General features: G+C 28.2%; 5 protein-coding genes across 5 annotated transcripts; 4 read left to right on the forward strand and 1 right to left on the reverse strand.

Annotated features, from left to right (window-relative positions):
• Positions 1–672: 672 nt before the first annotated feature.
• On the forward strand, positions 673–2,266 carry Bma-mdt-22 (Surfeit locus protein 5 containing protein; the record flags this gene model as incomplete). The annotated part of the gene is made up of 4 exons (XM_001897784.2): positions 673–819; positions 1,098–1,193; positions 1,580–1,674; positions 2,137–2,266. The coding sequence occupies 4 exons, from the start codon at positions 673–675 to the stop codon at positions 2,264–2,266; spliced, it is 468 nt and encodes a 155-aa protein (XP_001897819.1).
• A 596-nt stretch (positions 2,267–2,862) lies between these two features.
• On the forward strand, positions 2,863–5,441 carry Bm11018 (Uncharacterized protein; the record flags this gene model as incomplete). Its single annotated transcript, XM_001897785.1, has 6 exons — positions 2,863–2,993; positions 3,357–3,514; positions 3,906–4,085; positions 4,353–4,503; positions 4,636–4,702; positions 5,106–5,441. The coding sequence occupies 6 exons, from the start codon at positions 2,863–2,865 to the stop codon at positions 5,439–5,441; spliced, it is 1,023 nt and encodes a 340-aa protein (XP_001897820.1).
• Positions 5,442–7,372: 1,931 nt separating this feature from the next.
• On the forward strand, positions 7,373–9,724 carry Bma-nekl-3 (Serine/threonine-protein kinase Nek7, putative; the record flags this gene model as incomplete). The annotated part of the gene is made up of 7 exons (XM_001897786.1): positions 7,373–7,516; positions 7,841–8,014; positions 8,290–8,398; positions 8,583–8,785; positions 9,126–9,239; positions 9,374–9,475; positions 9,632–9,724. The coding sequence occupies 7 exons, from the start codon at positions 7,373–7,375 to the stop codon at positions 9,722–9,724; spliced, it is 939 nt and encodes a 312-aa protein (XP_001897821.1).
• Positions 9,725–10,881: 1,157 nt separating this feature from the next.
• Bm4227 (Uncharacterized protein) lies at positions 10,882–12,305 on the forward strand (the record flags this gene model as incomplete). Its single annotated transcript, XM_043075621.1, has 4 exons — positions 10,882–10,943; positions 11,391–11,572; positions 11,764–11,858; positions 12,099–12,305. 4 exons carry the CDS (start codon positions 10,882–10,884, stop codon positions 12,303–12,305), a joined length of 546 nt encoding a protein of 181 aa, XP_042931555.1.
• Positions 12,306–13,047: 742 nt separating this feature from the next.
• Bm4260 (Uncharacterized protein) lies at positions 13,048–19,522 on the reverse strand (the record flags this gene model as incomplete). Its single annotated transcript, XM_043075622.1, has 16 exons — positions 13,048–13,123; positions 13,507–13,658; positions 13,886–14,002; positions 14,179–14,267; positions 15,026–15,218; positions 15,321–15,473; positions 15,934–16,050; positions 16,205–16,297; positions 16,451–16,619; positions 17,219–17,308; positions 17,483–17,616; positions 17,948–18,034; positions 18,219–18,340; positions 18,714–18,790; positions 19,055–19,187; positions 19,510–19,522. The coding sequence occupies 16 exons, from the start codon at positions 19,520–19,522 to the stop codon at positions 13,048–13,050; spliced, it is 1,815 nt and encodes a 604-aa protein (XP_042931556.1).
• Positions 19,523–22,352: the final 2,830 nt, after the last annotated feature.

Raw genomic sequence — 22,352 nt, forward strand, 5'->3', positions numbered from 1 at the left:
ACAAAAATGCCTATAATAGAAATTAGAAAAGACTTTACCAAAAAAAAGAACTTTCCCAAAGTTATGGTTAATTATAGTTACAGCACAAGAATCGGTTAAGAAAGATAAACTGCATAACCGATGAAATCCTCTGCCACGGTCAATTAACGCAGGTAAAAAGAGACATTCTCCCATAACTGCCCCTTCATACGGAGTTCTCTCTTCGAATGTAATGAGATGACAGACAGCTATACGAATTGCAGAGAGTATTGATTATGAAAGATCCAGGAAAAGATGTGTAGCGTTCGTTAACGTTGTGGATGAGCTGAGTGCGTGAAAGAGAGAGAGGCGAAGGTAGGGGTGACGTCCGTGTGGTACAGCGACGTGTGGAGCGTGGGGATCATCTTGCACGCTTTTATCATATTTTTATGCGTGGAAACGTTGTATTTTTTTACCGCTTAAAAATAACTTGAAATGAAGCAGAAAACTATGTCATTTAATTAGACTGAAATGCTGCATGCGTTCCGGTAAAAGTACGACGTAAAAATTAGATACGTGTTTGGTAATATAACCAAATTGTATTTGATATGATGTATCTGGATGTACTTTTGTTAAGATATACACAAGTTTGCTTAAATTTCATAAGTTGAAAATTATCGATTTCAGTTCAGAGTGCTCTTTGTGAAGTCAAAAATGGCGCAAGTATCAGCTGCAACAGTGAGGAAGAGTGGCCGAAATATAGCAACAAAAGCGCTGATTGTGCAGGAATATAAACGACGGTTAAAGGATAACATCAAATCGTTGAATGATAACTTTATTAATATTATTTCTGTCGCAAAGGTTATCATATTCTTCCTTCTTGATCATTTTTTTCAATATTAATTGCTTTTTATCTTCTGGAATTACTTGTATTGGTAAAGAACACATTTTTCGCCTCAAGTCAGTAATTACTCCATTCTAAGTTTAATTCATTAACAGTGAAGTCACGAAATTGATTAAATACAACGACTGAATGACTTATTCATGAAATCATAGTCATTCAGTCACTGTTACATCAGGAGATTGCCTTATGCCCAAGTTTTCCACTAAATCTTTTGTTTGGTAAGATTAACTTGCAGATTAATATTGATGATGCAGCTCACAAAAATCCAGTAGGTCGAATGAGTGATTATTATACAATGAGGAACGAAACTGCTGCACGGGCTGCTCTGATGGTTGGTGAGAATTTTTGAGAGACAGATATAATCGAGACAGATATTTTTAATATGCTTATTTAAAGGCTTTATTTATTTACATTGTAAAAACTTGCTTACTATGGTAGGCAAAGGAAACTTTTTCAAGATTAAAAATTAAAAATGACAGAGAATTTAATGTTGTTCATTCTTTGGGAAGCAAAAGCAGATTACGAAAGCATTTTTCTTATTTTACTAAATTATCATGGGATTCGCCTTATATCTGATCATAGTACCACAAATTACATGAAATTTTCCGGTAACTAAGTGTTTTCAATAAATTATTAACAACAAACTATCAGGCAATCATTTCAACATATAATTGTTAGAAGTACCAATATTTTTTTTAATCTAAGGCTAATTTTCAGATACGAGCTGCAGATGAGTTGTTGAAGTTAACTCACGACCTTAAGGAATTCCTAATTTTGCATGATTTCAATTTTTTGAGTTATGCTATCCAGAAGTATGCTTTCTCATAGCTTTAAGATCCGATAACAGTCTGGTTTGACTTAGGAAACAAAAAATCACTTGTTTAAGATTTAAGAAAAAAATTCTTGATATGCATTTCTTTTATTATTGGTAACTTTTCGTTGACTGCCATACCCATGGTTGCAGTGGGGACATGAAAAACTTTCTCTTATTCCAAAAAAATACATTGCGCATTTTGCTGAATTATAAGGGTTGCCTGATTAAGTAAATTATTCTGTAAACGTAGGGAATACTACTAATATTGTGGGATGTTTTTTCATTCTCTATGTTAAGGATGTTTTAATTTGTCCTTTTGATAGAATACGTGAGTTTTCAAAAGAAAAAAAAAAGACATGCTTTTTCCCAAATTGAAAGTTGATTAAAATATTTTTTAACTTAACTTTTTCTTCAAGGTTCGCAGTTACAACTTGTTTTCAACATAAACTTCCATTTTCAGTGCAGAAGATCGAGCTGAAAAAAAAATGGACGACTGTATATTGCGGTATGACGCAATGCGTTTGGATATATCATCCATGGTGACAGATATAGATAGGGAGTTGATGGATCATTTTTCAATTAGGCATTAAAATTCATTTCTATTATGTCGATATATATTTGTATATATGCATACATTAATAAATTATTGATCTCATACTCTTGATTTGCCAACATAAAAGAGTTGTTTCCTTTATACGTGTTTATGTACAAATATGTATGCATATACATTTGTACTTGTTTCTGTTCCAACTGAATGATCGGAAAGCTTTGCTGTCTGACTGCATAAGGTTGTGGCCTTCCATTTGAAATTTGTGTAAGGAGTCAAAATTAACTCCTTCCGGGATTACGACATGATGTTACTATTGTAAGGGATGTAAAGTTCGTCGTTTAATATTGAATGCTGTTGGGATTTAAATGCAGATAGTTCAGTTCAGTTAACGTTAAATAATTCATGCAAATAGACGAGATACGGGATAGTTCTATGTGGAAAGTTGCAATTGTTTTGACCACATTGTCGATATCATTGTTAAGAGGTCAGGAATAATTGTGATAAAGTCACATTTTCTCAAAGAGCAAGCTTCTTTTTTTTTTTTTTTTTTTCCTTTTTTATGCTGGAGCTAGCTAGTTTCACCGGTTGGAATGTGTTTTCTCTGCTTTCAGCATCACTGGATGATTAATATATGTTATGGTTGAGCCTTATAAAGATCCATGGAAAGAATACAAATCAGCATTGGATTCATTAAAGAAGAAATTTCTGAAGAAACCAAATAATCACCAAGTTTTGGCGGAGCTTGCAGATTTAGCACTACGTTTTGAGTTTGACTTTTTAATCTTTTATAGAATTATTAGAATATGTTAATTATTTGACTTCACACTTCATTGAATTCTTGCTTCGAGTTTGTGAATATAGAAAATGGAATCCTTTGCACTTTGTTGTAAAGTAAATAGATTTTTCCTCCTACTTATGGCAATCCGGTTGAACAATTCATTTCAATATTTCTTAATCAAGAAAATTTTATTGATGTGAAACAATGTTTCTATATTAAATAACTAAGAAAAAGTTAGAACAAAAGAAAGAGAAAAACAAGGAGAGGCGACGATTTTTGAAAAATGTATTAATGAAAGTGTTCTCACTTGAGCTATTAGAGAATTCTTATTTCGCTTTTGGAAATTATTTAGGGATGAAGAATGTGAACAGTATGCTGGTATGTGTCATATACAAATGGCAAAAATTAATGAGAAAATGGGTGACTGGAGTATGCAGTATAGCCATTACTTAAAAGCCGCCCGGTGCTTCAAAAATGCAGAAATGAGGAATTACGAAATGAACATATTTGGTAATCTTTTTATTGTCCACAAATTTTTAGAGTGTTGCTTTATTAGGAAGCTGTCTGTCGACTTATTATCTTATAACAAAAACCAAACTTGGTTGGTTTCCAGTGCAAAAGTGTGTGTTCTTTCAAGGAAATGAAGCTATTCACTCAAGAAGTTTAGGAAAAATTTTGTCCATTTATTCTTCAGTTGCTATCACTGTATAGACTGTTATAAAAAAGAAAATATTTGATCTCAGATGAAGGGAGCGCTACCTAACGAAGATAAATGCATGGTAAAGGATAATTATTTTATTTAATATGCTGATTCAATTTTAATGTTTTTATGCCCAAATAACTATGTTGATTGATTTGATTTAATTCAACAATATGACATTAACTTATTAGTCAGTTATAGCTTACATGATTGCAGCTTGTTCTGATCATTTGAATTATATGCAAGATTGTTATAATCGCGCAATTGAGTTAATTCTCAACCATCAGGGATTTTGGCTGGGTGGCTTACACTGCACCGAGCTTGGTTCTGCACTGTGCAGTATTGATGAATATCAGCTAGCGTTACCGTTTTTGTTACGAGGTTTTGTATACTTCATATTTGCAAATTATGAAAGTCTTATCTTACATTTGAAAATGTATGAGAAGTAGCTTGCTTTTTCAATATATTTATATCACGGTGAATGATAGAGCAACAAGGAAGGAGGCATTTCTGAAACTTTTCCTTTCAGTACATTTGATTGTTAGGTATAAAAAAATTCAGATTATTTTATCTATTAACAATATTATTACTTTATATTTGTTCATTTTTATTAACAATATTATTACCTTATATTTGCTTATTTTTAAGGAGCGGAATTATTGAAAGTGGAATTTCGTAGTCAGTTAGCAGCCTTAGAGAAATTAGCGGCCTGCCAGGTTGAATTGGAGATGTATGCAGACGCACTTGCAACTGTTGATGATCTGTGGGCACTTCATATGAAGAATACAGATAATCCAAAGTGAATTGCTGTTTTATACTTTTTTCATTCCAAACAAATCATTTTAAGGTCTGAACGTCCTGTAATATGTTTTTTGCTTTAAAGTCCTAGTAACGATTCTTTGATATAAATAAAAAATTTTTCGTTTTTTAGATTTGGTTATGGTGAAGAACTTTTAAAGGACTGTGAAATTGCGTCAGTACTTTTGCTGTTACGAAAAGTAAGCAATTTTCTAATTTATGTGAATAGCTTAGCTTATTCAATTTAGCATAATCAATGTAATTTATCTATGAGAACTTGATTTCGACTTAGTACCATTTATGACTTCAGTTTCAATTTCAGTGCTGCATAATTTGGGCCCAGACTAATGGGAAAATAATTTTTTAGACTAATGTAGATCGGCACGAGGCTTAAAAGAGATGCTATCTTGAAAAATGATACCCATATAGGTTGTGTGTTAGAATTAAATCGTAAAGAATGCTATAAAGAGGCCAAAAGTTCGACTGTGAGATATACTATGCCGAAAGCTAAGTTTTGAACATTTATTGGGTAATAAGATTTTGTATTGATTGCAAAGTTTGTGAGTATAATGTACTGATGCATTTTCCAAATCGAATTTGCAGAATGATGATATATCTGCGCGACATCGTCTTCTATTATCAATGTATGATGAGTCATCATTGTTACTTGATGAGAAAACAAAAAAAGAACGGAAAATACCATGGAAAAAACTGCCACCAAAAGATTCTTCATTATCAAAGGATTTGTATTTCTATTTTTACGAGTTTGTAATGGCGCTTCGGCATGGTGATGTTGAAATGGCTAAGAAAAGTTTCGATTTTCTCGAGAAACATTTTAACTTGATGAACAGTAAGCTAGCTATGAAGTTGCTGGATGATGTTATGGATAGAGGTGGATTGGATAAAAGAGGTTTTGCTGATAAATTTATTTCTTGTTAGAAATTTTATAGTAGTAATAGGTGCTCAGATGGCAAAATGATGGTAGATTTTGAGATAGTACACTAAATTTGATATTTTTATTTCAAATTTTGGAGAATCTATTCTGTTTTGCTTAAAAACGGGTGACTTTTTCAAGTTTTCTGCAGTCACGTTTTTTATTGGTATAATTATACATCCTCGGTCTTTTATCTATATATTCGTTCTTTTTTTGTGTTCTTTCGTATAATGTCATGCTGTTTTAAACAGGTTAAATTATATTCGAAATGTAATTTTGCCACAAAAATCACCAAAGATAGAGAAGAGAAGAATTAGTTAGTGAAGTAACATTATCTCGAATATTTCAAACATCGGGATATTCCCCCTTCCTCTTTGGGATTTATTTTTTTTTAATTAAACACTGAAGTAAAACTAAAAATAAGTGGGAAGCTTTCACTATTAAATTTTTGTCTAATGTTAAATATAAGGTGCTAGTCTATCCAGATCGGGGAAAAACATTGTCATTGTTCAGCTCATCAGTCAAAGTTTTGTGTATTTTTTATAACGTTTTGTAATAGTTTTGGCTATTGGGACTTTTCAGGGCAGAAAATGGTAAAAACTACCAAATAATTTACAAAAGTTTATTTAACATTCCGCTTAATATATTGTAAGAGAGTAAAGAAATGAACAGTGTAAATAAATTATTTTTAATCAGTAATATTGACAATCCATGGAATTTATCCGAAATATGGTTAATACTGTTACTCAGTATCTTACTCATTCAGAGTAAGTTCTGTTAAAGTATTCCAAAAACTTAAGTTGACCAGATGAAATGTGCTATATACTAGCACTACGAATGTACTAACAGGCAGTGAATGTTCGGAGACATTTCGGAGATGTACTTTAGTCACGCAATTGATAAATTAATGGTAAGTGCAGAACATTTTATATAGGAATAATGTTATGTAAACTAGCTTAGTCAAAAATTTCCGGTTCTGGATTTTAAAAGTTTTTCAAAATGTCTTGAAACTAAAAGATTAACATCAAACAATTCGAGACAGACTTGAGATTTGAATTGAGTTATGCTGTTAGTTACAATTCGATGAATAAAGACATATCGTTTAGAGCGGTAAACTCTAGTGCGGTATGTAATAAGTGCAACAATAATTATTTTTCCATTTGATATATTACGACGCTTTCATCGTAATAAATATCAATTATGTCAGAAATAAAGCAATTTTTCAAAATTTATTATTTAAATTATCAGTTTGGAATTTGCAAATAAAAAAAAAAAAAATAGCCTACCTACCTATTTACAGCGGAGTGTTGTATATGCTCGCATTCCACACTGCCATTACATGTGATGACAATGGTGACATGATGCTACCATGAGCGCACGACGATCGCGCACACTGATCTGAGCGATCCCATTGCTACATCGTCGTACATTTTCTTCTCTTTCTTTGTTATTAATTTGAGACATAGAATTTATTTATATTTTAGATTTTTATAAAATCTTATACCTTTTTTTTTCGTCATTTTTTATTAAATATTAGCAACATTATCATGAAATTTGTATTTAATTAAAAAATTAGGACTTATTCACGCAGAAGAAAATATGTAAGAAGTTTTAATTTGTTGCTAATTTATTGTCAGTCTAATGACATGTTAATATAAATATTTAAGGAACATTCAAAATTCCTCTATTTTTTGTAAATTTGTAGATCAGTGCAAGTCAAGAATTCCTGGACTTTTCACATTTTACTATCATTAAAATTCTCTCTGTTTCCTATTTCATGTCAGTTCTGCGATTACAGGCAAAATCTCTAATAAGTTATCCTTTAGAATATTGAATGAATTTTCAATTTTTTATATAACATACTATTTTCCACTGCAAAATAAACTTGTTTCTGCAAAATATGTATATATCATAATTTAAAGGGAGCGAATAGCAGATGTCGACGAATGATTTATCAACAAGATATGGAAAATTGGATGCATTTGAAATTGAAAAGAAAATTGGTAAAGGACAGTTTTCGGAAGTGTATAAGGCACGATGCAAGGAAGATGGTAGTTATGTTGCTTTGAAGAAAGTTCAGGTTATTATTTGCTAAAAATTTTATTGCAGTTAATCTAATGTTATTGTCTATTCATCAAATATGCTCATATAATTTGATGAAAATAGTTTATTTGGAGATGCTGAGTTTCATCCTACGTTTGATTACCGTGTGTTTTGCTTTTTCTAAGATAATGAAAAGTTTCGTTTATTTCTTTGGTGATAGTCAGTGCTGTAGAAAAAATTGAGGCTTTTTAAAGTAAGTAAGTTACAAGTCTTTCTTATTCATTTTTATTTTTTTCCAAAGAAAAAAGGATCCAGCATTGCCTGAATTTCCTTGTATTTATTGTTTATATTCCTGCCTAAGGTTTATGATATGGTAGATGCGAAGGCTCGACAGGATTGTATCAAGGAAATTGATCTTTTGAAGCAACTGAATCATGTTAACGTTATTCGATATTACGCTTCATTTATTGAAAACAATCAATTGAACATTGTTCTCGAACTAGCGGATGCAGGCGATCTAAGTCGCATGATACGGGTTAGTCTATAAAGTTTTCTCTTCTTTTTTTTTTTCTTTATGATCAAAACAAATTAGTATACCTAAATGTTTAGCACTGCACTGCCATGAAGATATGTGCTAAATACTTGTCGCTGTTATATTTTTTCATTAACAACATAATCTCTTAAATTAAGAGCAACTCTCCTAAATTTGTATTATATTTGCTATTTCTTATTCAGTACGAATCAAAACTTATCAGCTGTAAATTTTTTTTATAACTTTTCGAATTTTTTTGGCACACTTAATTTTTATAGCATTTCAAGAAAAGTAGACGCCTTATTCCCGAACGCATCATTTGGAAGTATTTTGTGCAATTAGTGCGTGCACTGGAGCACATGCATTCAAAACGAATCATGCATAGAGGTAGGTTTAACTTATACTTAATGGTAAACTAGTTATAAATTAATTGTAACAAAATAGTCTTCTATTTTTTACCCGTTTTCATTACATCTTTTCAATGCATCTCGTTATATCCAATGTTCTTCTGTACGCTCTTTGTTATCATACAAGACCAATATTTCTTATATTAATTTGATGTACTGTGTAGATATCAAACCAGCAAACGTATTTATTACTGCGGATGGTGCCGTCAAACTTGGTGATCTCGGACTTGGTAGATTTTTCAGCTCAAAAACTACAGCGGCACATTCTTTAGTTGGCACACCATACTATATGAGCCCCGAAAGAATACAAGAGAATGGGTATAATTTCAAATCAGATTTGTGGAGTATTGGTTGCTTACTGTATGAGGTAGGTTGTTGTATATCGCCATTTCTGCTAAAATTTGAATGCATGATTGTTTTCTTTTCTACTTATCCTTTCTTGAAGTTTGATCTAGATATCATTTCTTGAAGCTGGAATAGTTGAATAATAGCGAACTTAAGCAAAGATAACGATCAAATGTTGATCATAAAATGGAAATGTGAACTGAATGATCAAAACCTGACGAATGGATGAAGTAGTGAATAATTTAGAAATTGTCATATGTGATAGGCTGCTGATCATTTAGTTCATTATCTTACATTGAATGAATATTTTGTGTTCATGTTTCTCCATATTTAATGTTTTTTTTTTTTTTTTTTTTTTGCAGATGGCTGCATTACAGTCACCATTTTATGGTGATAAATTGAATTTATATTCACTGTGCAAAAAGATTGAAAATTGTGAATATCCGCCTTTACCAGCTGATATTTATTCGCAGCAGGTTTTATTCTGATTATTCTGAATATATTATGACAATTTATTTTTCGGAACATCTGTACTTATCGTTTGCAATTATCAAATAGCATAATAACCTTAATTTTATCGGTCTGTTACAAAAGCAAGATTTGTTTTCAGTTGCGTGACCTAATATCTCGATGCATTTGTTCGAATCCGAGTAAGCGTCCTGATGTTGCCGAAGTACTTAATATTTCAGAGCAGATGAATGCACACTTTCAAGTAAATATTGTTCATTATCTTATGATTTTCCTAACTTTTTATTTCCCATGTCTGGAAGTCCTATCTTTTTTTTTTCTTGACTTATGATACAACATTATCTTTGTTGCTGAGACTATAATGAATGTTTTATTTCCATATGTAATTTACTAATTTCAGTCAGAAGGAGCAAAAACCGTTATAAGATCACATCATCGGAATCGAGGTGATACTGATTCAAGTACAGGAACTGTCGTTACACTTACTTCTTAGTATATGCATTTGAAAAACAAATCATAATACAAATCAAGCTACATTGATGCTTCGTTATATGTATTGATTGCACGTTTTTTTTTTTTTTTTTTTTTTTTCGTGAACTATATATTCTTTCAACTACTTTGTTTAAAACTCTATGCTTAACATTCTTATTAAAGATATGGACGAGAAGTTTCCACTGTCATTCTTATATGCTATTAAGATATCTACGTAGTTGTTTACTAAAACATGATTATGTATAAACTTTAGGTTTTAACTAACCAGGAAAGCATTTCTGCTTGTAAAATGAATTATTTAATGCTTCAAATATATTCATTTATATTTGAAGTCTAACAGTATTAGTTTAAGATACTAACAGTATCTTAAATTCATATTCTTTATCTAATCTATTTCTGTATACTTATCTGTTATATTGAATGATACAACAATCCCAAAAAAAATTATTATTTTTCATATCGGTTTTGTCCGTTCAAACTTTCAGAAGAGGGAATTGCACATGCTCATTAAAATTTACTGTCCAATTTGCATCACTCATCTTGTACACGAATATGTATGAAGGAATAAGTCTTTGTTTATGTAGCTGTGAAATTTCATTTTTACTTTTATAAATTCATTTATCTTGTATTATTTTATCGACTTCAACAGTTAGCGGATTTGCTGGTTTTGGAAAGTAGAAATAAAAGATGGTGAATTCCACGTCATCGATGGATTCTTTTTATGTTTCATTGCACATTCGAAATTGAAACTTTTCGTTAATGCTTTAAATATTTGCATGGTGGAAGATATTTTTAAATTAAAACACCAAAAATTGCTATGTTTTACAGCTTAATGGATGTAGTCTCTGATTTAATATGATTATTCATATTTTTCTTTCTTTTGCTGTATTTGACCTGGTTTTTTGTCAGCATTGCAGTTGGGTTGATGCGATAACGATACGTAAAGCTGATATAAAGGTTTTACTTTGTAAACTTTAAATGTATAGCATAGCACTTTGTTTTTGATGTCATTTCTAGAGAGTTTTTTTCATTTCAAAAGAATATTTCAATTATTGGCTATGGTCTTGTTTAATCTATAGTATCTGATTTCATGGGAGTGGTAGCGGTCTCCATCGGCACATTAGGATGGATGTCAGCATTGGCAGTTCAAATCGGTTTATGGATTGTTTAATTGCCTATAAGTTTATGATTCCTGCAGGTGCATATGTCGATCATGATAGGTATTCAATTCATTTGTTTCATTAATAATATAAAAGAATTTTTCAAAACGATTCATGATTATATTAATGTCTCGTTGACTTTTCATGCTGATTTTTCACATTATCACATTTAATAATCTTTTGTTAACATATAGTATACTCTTCTCATGCTAACAGACGATTCTATTTTCTAAACTTTCTTAAAACCTTAAAGAGACATAAAGAGAAATAGCAAATTAGTTATCGTTATATCACGATAACTAATTTGCTATTTCTATACAATCGTTTTGAGTAAATTTATAGTAGTGGGAATAAGTTTGCCATATTTTAGTATTTTTGAAATATCGCCGAATACTGTAATGTTACAAACATTAAAGCATTTAATACCATATTTTTACTGATGCATAAAAAAGAACAAAACTCTTCCACTTCCATTTTCTGTAAGAATGTCCAGAAGTAGTATTGCAGTATGAAAGAATACCCAACTCATGCATGTGCAGAGGCATCATTTGACGTTGAAGCTCCAAGAGAAAAATCGGAAAATACGCCACTTTATATTTGTTCAAAACGAGGATTAAGAAAAAATTTTGTTCACAGAGAGCATTTTGAATTACCAATACATTTACGTTATCATGCTGCCACCGGAGAAGGTTTATATTATTATTATTATTTTTTTGAACCATTGAAACAGTTTGCTAACATTAAATATTATGTTTATTATATTCATACTTGATTTTATCTTTTACGTTGCCAGTTATCGAACTGTCCTATTTCATTCATGATGTTCTTCGAATAAGAAAGAAATATATTTGCTTATACTCTTAATAAACTTTAATTTCAGATGCTGTAGTTACAGTGCAAGCCCCACAGCTACTTCTGAGATGCATGGAAAATTCCACTTTTCTGACCAGTCACTGCAAAAAATATTCAGTTAAAGTATGAATCAGAGCTAGTTGTGTGATATATTAAAGTTTTTTAATTAAATTATTCTCATCATTGATGTGACTTATTGTCTCTTTTTTGACCATCACCTATAATGATTACCTATAAGTGATAAGTAAATGTTGACAATTACTTATCATTGTTAGCAGTAGGAAAATTATTTGAACCACTATTTATCTGCAAATTCAAATTGTAAACATTTCAAACAATTTGTTCTTTTTTTATTTCTTGCAGGCGCCTTGTGATTGTTTAAACGAATCATACTGCGAATGGTTGATGATACCGTTATTAGAGTATAACACAGTACAATTCAAAGTACCAACTGGAAATGCATCTTCATTAAAATTTGTTTTATTCATTACTATTTTCGTTGTTATTTGCTGTGCTATAACAATAGTTATTGCTACAATGAAAAATGTTGTCAAAGTAAAAGTCAAGTAATATATCCTTTTCAGATCTCATCTAATCGATACATTCCAAATAAAGAGCTGTTCTAGGCCTCTTTTTCTGAGCTTATAGTCCATTACCATGTGACAATTTATAATATCATTTATCATTAATTAATGCATTTTGAGATTATGAGTAGAATCTTTGAACTGTACATGTGTTCCCTTTATATTAGTATCTTCTCAAATTATTTTTGTTGCAAAACCAAAATAAACCATTGTTTATTAGCATGAGAGATTTTCCTTTCCAGAGGAAACGGCAATTTTTGATCAGATACAATTAGGCTCAGTAAAGTAGTGATCATTGCTAAATAATAGATTAAGCAATCGGAAAGCAATTTATCATATGATTTTTCATAAAAATAAGCAGATATACACACGAGATTAAATCTCAAAAAAAAAAAGAAAGACGAGACTTATTGTACATAGCTAGTTCAAAGATGCTGAAAAAGGAAATAAGTAAGTTGATAATTCACTCAAACCTTGAACGAATGTTTAGTAAACGAATGGATCGAAATGTCGGTCGGTAAATATATTGCATCAATTAATCATATAGTTTGCCGGATAATTATGTATTTCAAATAAACATCAGAAATAGAGGATTTTATCTTATATATATAAGATATGGCAGTGCAGTTGTATTACTATTATCGGACAATATTACTTATTTAATTGTTAAAATATTTCTTACGAGAATAAAATGGTGACAAGCTGTAGGTGTTACAAAAATTGTGATGCTATTTGGACAGATAACTTGCAATAAAATTCAGTGGGCTACTGTTAATGGTCGATTCACGAATGCATTCGTACCATCTGGAATTTGAATAATTTGTATTTTCATATTTAATTTATAATTTTATTCTTTTTTTTTTTCGACATAGAATTGCAAACTTTTATTTTTCTCCAAAAATAACAAATTGCACTCCTTAAAGAATGCCTTTCAAATTTAACATTTATACGTTTTTATTTGGAACATTATATAAAATTTCATAATCCAATTTAAAGTTTTATTTTAAGATTTTAGAATTGCTAGTTTAATATGTAGAAGGAATTTAATAGAAGATAAAAAGTGAAGAATTTTATTATCATATAACTCCAATAGCTAAAAGAAAGTTAGAATCGAAGTAATGACATATCTGAACTATGAAATAAGCAATTAAATTCTGATAGAAACAAAAATTCGTTAATAAACTTACTTTGAAAAAGCATACAAACTATCTGCTCGAAAAAAATAACAATGTGTATTATACGACAGTTTGAAAACATTATCATAATCAATTTTATCATTAAGCTGTGGTAACGATATGTGATAATTGATAATTGGCAATACCGCTACAGCTTCTTTCTCCTGAAATTCATTCTATTAATAAGTAATTTTAAGGTCAACTATTTAATGATTTATTTCGCTCCACTGATTGATTGATTGATTAGATTATCTGATCTAATTTGAAAGTTTGTTTCATGCTAAGTTTACATCACTGTTAAACATATTTTTCTTATAAATAATATTTTAAATTGCCATATTCAATTATCGTAAATTTGTCACTTAGTATACTGTTGCATTGATATTATTACCTGATGTGATCGAAAGAATGTAAGTGCAAAATTTGCATGCACAACCCAAAATTTTTGCCATCCTGCAGAATTACGGAATTTACGTAATAAATATCCAGACATTTGATTAGCTGGAGCCTAAAAAAAGGGGTAGTTAAATAAGGTGATTTAAAGAATAAGATAAATTAAAAGTTAACTTCCTCAAACTTGAAAAAATGGAGAATAATAATGTTAAATCAATTTCTAGAAATTAAAATGTAATCCTTTTAAAATAAAATTTTTGAAAGATCAGTTAGAATAATATATTAATTAACCGTAATAATTGCATTAATTCCTAAAGTAGCATGACGATGCCAACATACATCCAATGTACTATATGGCATATTTGTAATTATTTTTGTGCCTATAAAATTAAACAAACTGTAACAATTGTACTTTTCTTTTAAAATAAAAAGATGATTTAAAGTATTAAATTTTATAGAAAAAAAATTTCATACTTTTATTAGAATTTGAATATTCGAAAAAATTTTTCAACTTCCTAAATTTACAGCTATTACTTAATAACATAACATATAATTTATTTTTTTATGATATAATTTTAAATTGTGATATAATTTAAAAAGGTTTTACAGTAAGTATTAAACTGTAAAAATGAAAAAAGATCAAATATTAAATTATAAAAATGAAAAATAACAACAAACCAAACGCATTAGTTGGTTCATACTTTTCCCACATATTATGACTGTGCGTAAATTTATCATTTAAACTTCCTTCCGTTATTACTGCAATTAACAAATAAGTAAATACGTAAGAAAGTAGAAATTTTATGCATTATGCTGAAAGTGAAATATGTGTTTCTTTTTGAACAATAAAATAAATAAATAAGAAAAACTGAAATCAAATTTAATAATAATAATTTAAAACAAATTTGAGAAATGATGCAAATGACTGTAGCAATTTTTCGATATTCCTATCATTGTAAAGTTTGGTTTATATGAATTGGATGATTCTTTTTGAAAATTAGTAATCATCCAATCGTTTTAATTTAATCCATTTACTAATGGAATTTCATTGTTGATAATTTTTAAATTACGAAAATACTGAATTATTTTACTTTTTACTTTTTGTACCCAAAAAAATTGAGTAAAAATTAAAAGTAACCAAAAGTTTCAGTTTGAGGTAATTCTTCAATATTGGAATGTTTAGCATTTCGAATAGCTTTCGTTAGTTCTTCAAGCCAAAGATCTCTCATTCTTGTACAATCACTAGATAACAAGAATGTACGATTAACCGCTTTTATGGTAAGACAAATAGTTGAATCAGTGACAACATGCAATGCATCACCTTCTTCTACCTATAAATATGCTAATAAAAAAAAAAAAAGTAACAAAACTAAATTTTAATCATGCGTAGGAGCCAAATATGACTTAAAAAAAAAAAAAAAAAAAACGTTTACCGTCATTGCACGTAACGGTAGAAAAGCATTACGTATAAAACCATCCGTTTGTGATCGGTAAGCAAATAATAATGCATCATTAAAAAGTATAATAGCATGAGGTATAAAACCACGTTTCGTCCATTTACATAACCAACCTTGGCGTATGAAACGCTGAAAATGAAATTTTAACTTTACATGGCGAAGTATACTTGCAAAAACAAATCAAACAAAAATTAAAAAAAAAAAGAACTTAATCGTAGACAAATATTTAACTTTTAACTGTGTTTTGGAAATTCTGTTAAAAGTGCCATAAATTGCAGTGTTTTCAATTACAAATGATATTAATGACGTGAAAATATAAATCTTTAGACCATTGTCAGATTTAATTAATTAATGTTTGTTTCAGTTTTGTAATTTAATCAAAAAAAAAAATGGTTGTTTTACTTCAGTTAGAATACTACAATAAATTATTTGCAATGATTCAATTAATTAATATAAAATTTAAGCATATCAATTCATGAAAGTAAAATGTGTGAAATGGACGAAATTAATTAAAATACAATGTATATGAAAATAATTGAATGAAAAAATGCAAAAGATATAATTTATATGTGAGATTTATGATGATTACTCGATTTGGATCGGTTAATCCATCAACAATATTTAAATCATTTCCAAGTTCAACGAATTTTGTAAAATGGACCAATCCTTCCAGCGTTAATTTTTTCTCAGTGTTAAATGATGCAACCTAAATAAATGTTTGTTGAAAAAAAAAAAAAGAATATTAAAGAAACACTGAAATCATATTCGAATGGCTAATCATTTTAGAAAGTTCATCTAAAAAATTATGTCAAAAGTTTACTCTAATAAATAATTAAATTTAATTTAATTTCATTATGAACCTTTTCCACAGCAACTCGACAACTACTCAGCTGTGATGCTATCTTATCTTCATCACTCTCTTCCAGAAGTGCAGCAATCATTCTTCCAAGCAACTAAATTGTACCATTAAATTATATGCAAAATTTCCTCAAAATTTAAAATGAATGATTAAACCTCTTAACTTTTATTTTGTATTATTATATAATTATAAGTTTACATTATTTTCTTTTTAAGCATAATAAATTTTAGTTAAAAAAAAAACTTACATTTTGCCATACAACCATACGATGCACTACTTTTAGCATTAAAAAATTAATGCTACAACTGTAAGAATTTCTCATTTGAAGTTTAATGAGAGAATCAGCAAAAGTGCTATTAATACGAGTTAATTCATCAATAGCTGCCAAATAAATTGGAGAACTTTGTACAAATTTTCTGTAAACAGGAAAAGATATGAAAACATAATTATTGATTAATTGATAATTTTATTTAATTTAAATTTGCCATTTTTGTTTAACATTCTATTCGAATATGTGTGCATGTTTGCAGTAGAAGACTAAATAATACGCCTAAAATTTAAGAAATTTACTATTTTATTTCAAATTGGTTATCAATTTATTGCAAACTGCAAAAAATTAATTGAAATTTATTTGATAGAACACTATTGATAATAAGTAAACAGAAGACGATGGTTAAATAAATAAAAGTAGGTAAAACAGTTAAAATGTTTGAAATGCTGGGATAAACAAAAAAAGAAAAATCACCCTATTATTTCAAAGAAACAATGATTTGTAATGATTCAACAATATACATAGTTTTATCAATTGAAAGTAGACGAAAGCATAAGGACAAAAGCGCTTGGTTGCATGGTGATATTAAAAATGCGTTTTTGGGATTGTTAAATTACTAACATATCTATTGAATAAATTTTAATATATTTTCTCAGTCAAAAATTAATATAGCTATGAAGGCAAGAAGAGAAATAATGTTGTTGAGAAGCTCAATGGAATTGTGATAAATGAAATGAAACTAACCGATAATATTGCAAAGCATTATGTACCGAACATAACAGGAGATCTCCGACTAAAGGTCGTTCCGGATTAGCATTTCTTAAGCAATCTGCCCTAAAATTCTATTATACACTAAACAAATTGCAAAATCACTTTAGCATGGATGAATTATTCATGTTAATTCTTTCAATTAAATTGTAAATTTCTAAAAAAACTTTAAATTCGAAGTTTTTTGTTAACATTTGAAGCATTGCCTAAAAAGAAGAAAAGAAAAAAGGATACGTATACCAATTCTTGATGACAACTTCCAACGTATCAAGATGATCATTGTGAAATCGTTGAAGAGAATTCAAATCAAGAAACAAATCTACTAGTGCTCTTCCGCATGATAATGCTCTTTCCGGTAATATTTCATAAAAATCCTTTAAACAGAAATTTTCGGTGCTAATTCATAGATGCCAAAAGCAAAAGCTAATGAATGATTCATTTAATAGTTCATAAGTGAGTATAAATGAGTTTTTAATGCTTATCAAGCAATGATAAATATTAGTAAATAAAAATATATAATAAGTTAGTACTTGGTTGCATCATTCTAATTTCAATTAATTAAATTCCACTACATGTAATTTAAAAGGTTAAACATTATTTTTATAATAGATTATATGTTCTCCAAGTATAAAGCAACAGATGTTACACTACCATCAAATCATCAAGTAAATTTATGAAAACTAAAAAATAAATGTAGTAAATAACCTCTGTAAGAATTTTTAGATCGAAGACAGTTGTCCTTTCTAGCATAACAATATCTTTAAGTACATCAAAACACTTCGGATTCATCTGCTAAAAATAAATTTCAAAAATTTGAAAAAATTTTCAATAAATTCTATTTTAGGAATTTACATAAACAATAAAGATTTATGACCGATCTAAAAAATTTTCTATGACTGATCCGAAGATCCGGAAAATTGACAAAGAAGCTACAAATATAATATTAAGTGTATTGATTAAAGCTATTTGGTCCTACTTTTGGCATAAAAATGTGCTCAAAATCTTGGCTCGAATATGACTCTAACATTGATTGCTGATCATTGATAACGTCTTCACTACTTACTGATCGATAAAATGGATAATTCTTCTCATCATTCTCTAAAAAATTTTAAACAAATTATATGATATGCAATATAGTATGATAATGATATGATATGATAATAATATAACATGATATGATATGATACGATTTTAGATGATATGGCATGAAATGATGCCTTATAGTGATATAATAATGAATGGATAAACGATTTATCAGAAGACCTATGACACTGTAAATAGTTATCTTGCATCTGCCAGTTTCGTTCATTCAACTCGATGAAGTTTTAAAATTCTTTTAAAGATGAATTATTTATTATTTTAAAACTGCAAAAAAAAAAATCGAATATCAATTTAAAATTTAAATGCAGCACTTGAATACTTATTTTTGTCTTTCTCTCATTTTTATTCTGTTTGATTTCAAAAAGATTACCTATATGTGATCGTTTTGAATCGCTGTCGGAGATTGTTATTGCACCACTATCACTTGATTCATTTAATAATGTTGCACTGATCAGCTTGGAATTCGGATTTAATATGGATCCAGTTATAAAATAAATTTGATTTTAATAGCTTATTTTAAGTATTTAAACAAAATCAATAGTATAATAAATAAAACAAAATTTTCATTATTGATGGTACCATTTGGTACCATTTTAAAAGATACCAAATTTTTATAATGATACCATATATTATTGTATTTTTTTTATTCTGATAGAAATGAAAATATTCAATTAAAAATGTGATAATAATAAAAGACAAATTTATTCATACTGTTTTTGCTCCATTGAGTTGATAATAAAATCATCAGCAGTGGTTGAATTGATACTTTGCTTGATAACTTTTGACAGACGAACTGGTGAACAATCCGATTCCGAATCATCGTCATCATTACGATCATTCGATACTGAAATAGTCCATTTTTAAATATCGCCAGAAATATTTATGGATGAGATAAACATTTGAAATGAAATTTCAGAAATTTGATTTTTGACAAAAAAAAGAAAAGAAAACACCCATCAGAATAAAACATTTAATAAAAGTAGCTAAAAATTAATAATTTCTAAATTCTGAAAGCAGAAAATAGTAACTGTATCTTGTTTCAAACTCTTGAACAAATTAAATTCAAATTTTATGCATTTTCTCGAGTTATTATTTGCAATATTTTTTTTTTTTTTTTAATATCACAAATCATTTCAAAAGCCTATTAAAACGCATTATTATATTACCACTGGTCTGCATCTATCCTTTCAATTAAAAGAAAAACAAATTTTGAAATTAATTGCTACAAAGAAACATTCGTCGACAAATTTTTTCTTTTGTTGTTCTAGAAAGAACGAACTTTCCACAACTCAAATATAGCTAATAAAATTAATCAAATTTCACTGCTCAATTTTAATTTCCATTCATCCAACATTGAAACTATTCATTTTTAATTAAGTATCCATGCAGATATTTCTGATGAAGGAAACATTTGACACAAAATTTCAAAATTTTGATTTTTAAGAACGAAAAAAAAACATGCATTAGTATAAAACATACAATGGAAAAATTATAAGTTAGTAATTTTCAAATTTTTTGAATGCAGAAAATGATAAACAGCACTTTGTTTCAGACTTGTAAATAAATGTTACATTTCATTCATAACATTTATATATTTCTCTTTCTTTTCTTTTGTCCTCTTTTATGAGTAACAAAACGAAAAATAAAAGTTCAAATCAAAGAGCAATCTAATTTTATTACTTTGGACTAAAAGTACTGTATAAAAGAAGGAAAAAAATAGCAATAAATAAATTAAAAAAAAAAAAAAAAGAATATAGCGGCGCTTTGTGAAATCAATAAAATTTATTTTAATGGGATAATTTGAAATAAAAATAAATGGATTAGATGGACCGTCCATTTTACAGTTTTTACTTGCTTTAAAATTGTCACTCAATACCAACATTTTGAGGTGAATGAATAAATAAATAAATAAAATTGACAGGAAAATTCTTGATTTGTCTTTGATTTTGTTGAAGAGGAAAAGGAGAATAGAAATATGCAAAAATGAAGTGAAATGAGAGTAGATTTACTGGACATATATTCTGCATGTATACTGAATGATCAGCTAATACACAGATGGATTTGAATCACATAAGGATGCATGCATGCATGCAAGGATGTCAATAAAACCTTACAAAGATTTAGAAACAAGTAATAGTGTAATTTTTATGAAAATTGGTACAGTTGTAAAATCTATTCTCAGAATTATATCATTAAATAATTGATATTTCAGGATCATAAATGCAAGTGTAACACTTAATACAATAGCATAGAGTATATTAAATCAGTTGTTCAATCAAAAAAATTCAAAAAAAACTTTGTAAAATTATTTTATCTTAATTTCCAACCATTTTCTTTTTTACAGCATAATGAATTTTAATTTTGAAAAAGTGCTAATGAAATAAAAGCATCATTAGAGCATTTTGTTTACGGTAAAAATTAAATTTTGCTTAAAATTCGGACACAAAAATGATTAAAATTATTTTAGTATAGTTAAAATAGTGACAATATGAATTAAATTGAGCAAATAAGACTAGAAATTAGCATAAAAATATATCATAAAGAAAGACCTGCATGAACTGAATGAAGAATACATTACCAAATAGCATTACATACAATAAAATCAATGCAAAAAATTGAAATTTCTCAAAAAGAAAAGCAGAAAATAAAATACAGCGCAAACACTAATTGAAATTTGAACTTTGAACTCAATAAGTGTTATATATTTTCTCGTTTTTTTTTTTTAGTTAAATAAGATGGATTGTAGTAGAATATTACTATTAAATTCATTTAATACATAACTTTGGTAAAAGAAAAAAATCAATAAGTATTTATAGTTTCACAATTTTAATTTTGACTTTATTTCACTAAAATCTATTGAATTCAACTTTATAATGATGATCGAATATGCAATCGATTTAATTGAATATTTGGAAAAAAGTCAAACGAACCTTCGTCCCAATTATATCACAAAAAATTAACATTTCATATTACGTCTTTCCTCCTCAAATAATGATTGCAGCAAAATTAGCAATTAATTCAAAATAAACTTTCAAATGAAATCATGAAATAAAAAGTAATCAAAATTTTTTGCACAAAAACTGCTTCATTAATCTTTTTTACTTCAACTTTAAAGATTTAAGAAAATTTTATTTTTTCACTTTTTACGAATTTCATTCTTTTGATATTATCTATTCCTTTTTATTTCAAATTGACAGCGCAAAATTTTAATGATTGAAGGAAAAAGTGAGCAAATTTATATGAAACACACCTATTCCAGGGAATTTCTTTTTGCTTTTTTTTTTTCTTTTTTTTTTGTTAGCTTTAAGAATATCATTAATATGGCCTCGAAGAGGAGATTAAAATTGTTTGTTTTTCTTTTTTGATCTCTTTCAATTATATTTTTACTCAAATCATTTTAAAATTTTTAAGTATTATAAATACAATAGAATGTTCTAACAATGGATGATATGAACAATTACATTGATAAGTTATGCAAATTTTTTAATCAGTTTAATAAGTAATAACATATATATTATTTATACATAGCAATGTAATTGGCAAAGTCTAATTATTAAAGGATACCATCGTCATCTACCGGTGAATATTTTGAATTCGTATCATTTCTTTCCTTTATTCCTCTATTACTCTTTTCTTTTCTTTCTTTTTTTTTTCTTTCAAATTATTTTCCATTCTTCTATACAACAATAAATAGCAGAAGCAATAGCATTTTTGAGCAGTTTTAATAAAAAAAAAATCGAATTAAAAATTAACTTAAAAGAATAAGATTAATTAAAAAAAAAATGAAACAAAATGATTATATACATACAGTTTACTTACAAATCGTCACATTCGTTCTAAATTTATTTTATTTCAAAAAAATAAATTAAAAAAATGTTAAATACGAAAACTTGTTAATTCCATGATCGGATTCATCCATCTGTACCATAATTCTTTCTTGTATTGAAGAAATTTACAAATTATTTAAGACGAAAGTTAATAGTTAACTTATGGATAGCATCAAACTTTT

Source organism: Brugia malayi (genome assembly GCF_000002995.4).
Source record: "Brugia malayi strain FR3 genome assembly, contig: Bm_v4_ChrX_scaffold_001, whole genome shotgun sequence".
NCBI lineage: Eukaryota > Metazoa > Nematoda > Chromadorea > Rhabditida > Onchocercidae > Brugia > Brugia malayi.